General features: G+C 46.3%; 1 protein-coding gene across 3 annotated transcripts; it reads left to right on the top strand.

The window, feature by feature from the left end:
* Nucleotides 1–2,100: 2,100 nt before the first annotated feature.
* LOC138088659 (Golgi-associated plant pathogenesis-related protein 1-like) lies at nt 2,101–2,603 on the top strand. 3 transcript variants are annotated; one of them, XM_068984002.1, is made up of 2 exons: nt 2,101–2,330; nt 2,409–2,603. In XM_068984002.1, the coding sequence occupies exons 1-2, from the start codon at nt 2,101–2,103 to the stop codon at nt 2,563–2,565; spliced, it is 387 nt and encodes a 128-aa protein (XP_068840103.1). In that variant the 3' UTR covers nt 2,566–2,603. The 3 variants fall into 3 exon arrangements, with proteins under 3 accessions (XP_068840103.1, XP_068840104.1, XP_068840102.1); XM_068984003.1 differs by having other exon boundaries at nt 2,101–2,222; nt 2,405–2,569; XM_068984001.1 differs by having other exon boundaries at nt 2,101–2,603.
* Nucleotides 2,604–2,859: the final 256 nt, after the last annotated feature.

The following is a 2,859-nucleotide window of genomic DNA, read 5'->3' as shown; positions in this document are numbered from 1 at the left end:
TCATATCCATTGAGTCAGTGATGCCATCCAACCGTCTCATCCTTTGTCACCCCCTTCTCTTCCTGCCTTCAATCTTTCCCAGCATAAGGATCTTTTCTAATGAGTTGGCTCTTCACATCAGGTGGCCAAAATATTGGAACTTCAGCATCAGTGAACATTCAGTGATTTAAGGCTATCCTCACCTTAAAAATGGAAATGGAGATTCAGATGTTGGTGCTGAGCCAGGGCTCAAAGCAGGTGGCCCAGGATGGGTCCTTCTGCCCTCTCTGTGCCCTGCGCCTCAGTGAGAGGGGCTCTCAGACCTCAGGCATCACCTTTTCTGCAAAATCCACTAGCTTTCCTTGACTGGGTTCCATCTCAGGCTTTCAGCACTTCTGGGCGCAAAGCTCTACCTGTCTTGTCCGCTGTCTCTAACTGCTCCCCACACCCCATTGAGATGTTCAAGGTCCTCTCTAATATCACCCCCCCCCCACCAACAGTATCCCTTTCTCTGGTTCCCTGCTTCTGGTTCACAGGACACAAATCTCGCAGATGTGCAAGGATGCGCTGAGCGCTGAGAAAAGCAGGGTCCAACATCATGTTACATTTTCATTCCTTTGTACCAACAAGAGCCAAAAAAGATGAAAAACTGGAAAGTTAAGAACAGAAAGTGCAAGGTTCCAGAAGGAACCCAAGAAGTCCGGTTCTGCCCTTCTCCCAGCCTTTGACCTCCACAGATCTCTACCCTTCGGGGTCCCAAGTTTCTCTTCTCAAAAAGTAAGAGCTGAAAAGATTTTTTTTTTTTTAATTTCTTCAGGCTACAAAAGCCTACCCTTCTATGGAAGACCGTAAAGCTATACAGAAGAGGGTAAAAATCATATTCACCATGGAATTGAATCAGACTCGAGCAGTCCTGTTCTAAAAGTTTTGCTACTTCTGCCAAAGTTCAGACTCTTAGCTTCCCATCCTGACCAAGTGCCTTGAACAAGCCCTCACCTCCCACTGTAGGCAACTATTAAACCACTCTTGATACATAAACCAAATGTTGTCCAGCAGTGGACAACAGGAAGCAGAGGGTGGTAATCCTGGAGCAAAGGGAAATACCCAAAGTGAGCCCCAGTTCTGCTGGCTGGCAGCCCAGGGTCACATCAGACTCCAAGCACAGAGCCCTGATCTCTGCGGCTTACAGGAGCAGATGGAGGTGTTCACGACAGCATAAGGAGCTGGACTTTGTGGGGACAGGGACTAGGGAGAAGGGGTGGCAGAGGTCTGAGTGGGTGTTGCCCTGTGTATAGATACCACATCTTCTTTTATCCGTTCACCTATCTGTTGTTGGACATTTAGGTTGCTTCCAAGTCTTGGATGTTGTAGATTAAAACTCAGTCATCTTAAAGGAAGGTGACATCATCTAATAATCCTGAATATATATCATCCTTAGTGCTCAGCATGCAATGAAAAACTACTGGATATGCAAAGAATCATGAATATATGACGTATAACCTGGAAATTACCTCTTCTCCTCATGTATATCCATTCCATTAAGAAGACCAAAGAGGTGTCTGAGATAGCAAATAGCCAGCATGCTTCTGATCTAGAAAGAACTTGCAGCGACCTACTGAGTACTAATCTTACACAGTAAATGCTGTACTTTTTTTTAAATGCTGTACTTTTTACCCATTAATAACAGCCATTACGAATTTTTAAGAAGACTTAGGGAGGAGCAACTTTAACATCAATGTCAGTTTTTACTCTCTTACACTTTTTTTATGCCTAGGGACAAATTATTTGCCAAGAATTCTAAATAAAGGGCATAATCATAAAACCTTAGGAACCTGGCAAGCGTACGTCTTTTTGTGTTTCATAGGTTCTAATATCTGGATGGCCACATGTCTTACAGAGGACACCTTGGGATGGAGCGAAAGAATAAGGAAGCCAGAGATTTGAACTTGGGAGGAAAATGTTCCCGGATGAATGATATCACGTAGGCAAACGCGGTAACATCATCAGAGCTGTGCCCCTGCTGCTCGCTGTGAAGTTTGCCATCGAAAAGGACACCCGGCGCCGGGCCGGGAGGGAGCGCAGCGCAGTGCAACGGGAGCGGAGCAGCGCGCTGAGCCCGCCATGGGCAAATCAGCCTCCAAGCAGTTTAACGACGAGGTCCTGAAGGCCCACAATGAGTACCGGAAGCAGCATGGTGTCCCCCCACTGAAGCTCTGCAAGAAGCTCAACCGGGAGGCTCAGCAGTATTCAGAGGCCCTGGCCAGCACGAGCATCCTCAAGCACAGCCCAGAGTCCAGTCGTGGCCAGTGTGGAGAGAACTTGGCATGGGCATCCTACGATCAGACAGGAAAGGAGGTGGCTGATAGATGGTACAGTGAGATCAAGAACTACAACTTTCAGCAGCCTGGCTTCACCTCTGGGACAGGACGCTTCACAGCCATGGTATGGAAGAATACAAAGAAGATGGGAGTGGGGAAGGCGTCTGCAAGTGACGGGTCCTCTTTTGTGGTGGCCAGATACTTCCCAGCAGGAAATGTCGTCAACCAAGGCTTCTTTGAGGAAAATGTCCTACCTCCAAAGAAGTAATCTGTCCAGTGGAATGGGAAGGTGGCAGACTTAAGAACTTGGATATGAAGTGCCTAGAACAACAAAACTCAGCTGTATGTCTGTCCCTGTTGGGTGTGTGTGCTGTGTGTGTGATGCTGAGTCTCTTGCACATGCACTTGGTTACACAGTTGTGTATGAAATCATTCTCATCAAAGAAATAAGCATACAAAGCCTTTATCTCGATGATTCCCTGGGCTGCAATTATTTGGACTCTGAGGGGAAAAACTCAATTTTTTAACTTTAAAAAAATTTTTTAAAGCAAAAAAAAAAAAA

The sequence above is a fragment of the Capricornis sumatraensis genome, chromosome 11 (genome assembly GCF_032405125.1).
Source record: "Capricornis sumatraensis isolate serow.1 chromosome 11, serow.2, whole genome shotgun sequence".
In the NCBI taxonomy this organism is placed as follows: domain Eukaryota; kingdom Metazoa; phylum Chordata; class Mammalia; order Artiodactyla; family Bovidae; genus Capricornis; species Capricornis sumatraensis.
The sequence above is the reverse complement of the archived record's forward strand: the minus strand, read 5'-3'. Positions and strand labels throughout refer to the sequence as shown.

What these genes read in the sequence shown, in the direction of transcription:
- LOC138088659 (XM_068984001.1), top strand. Translation starts at nt 2,101, where the DNA reads ATGGGCAAATCAGCCTCCAAGCAGTTTAACGACGAGGTCCTGAAGGCC.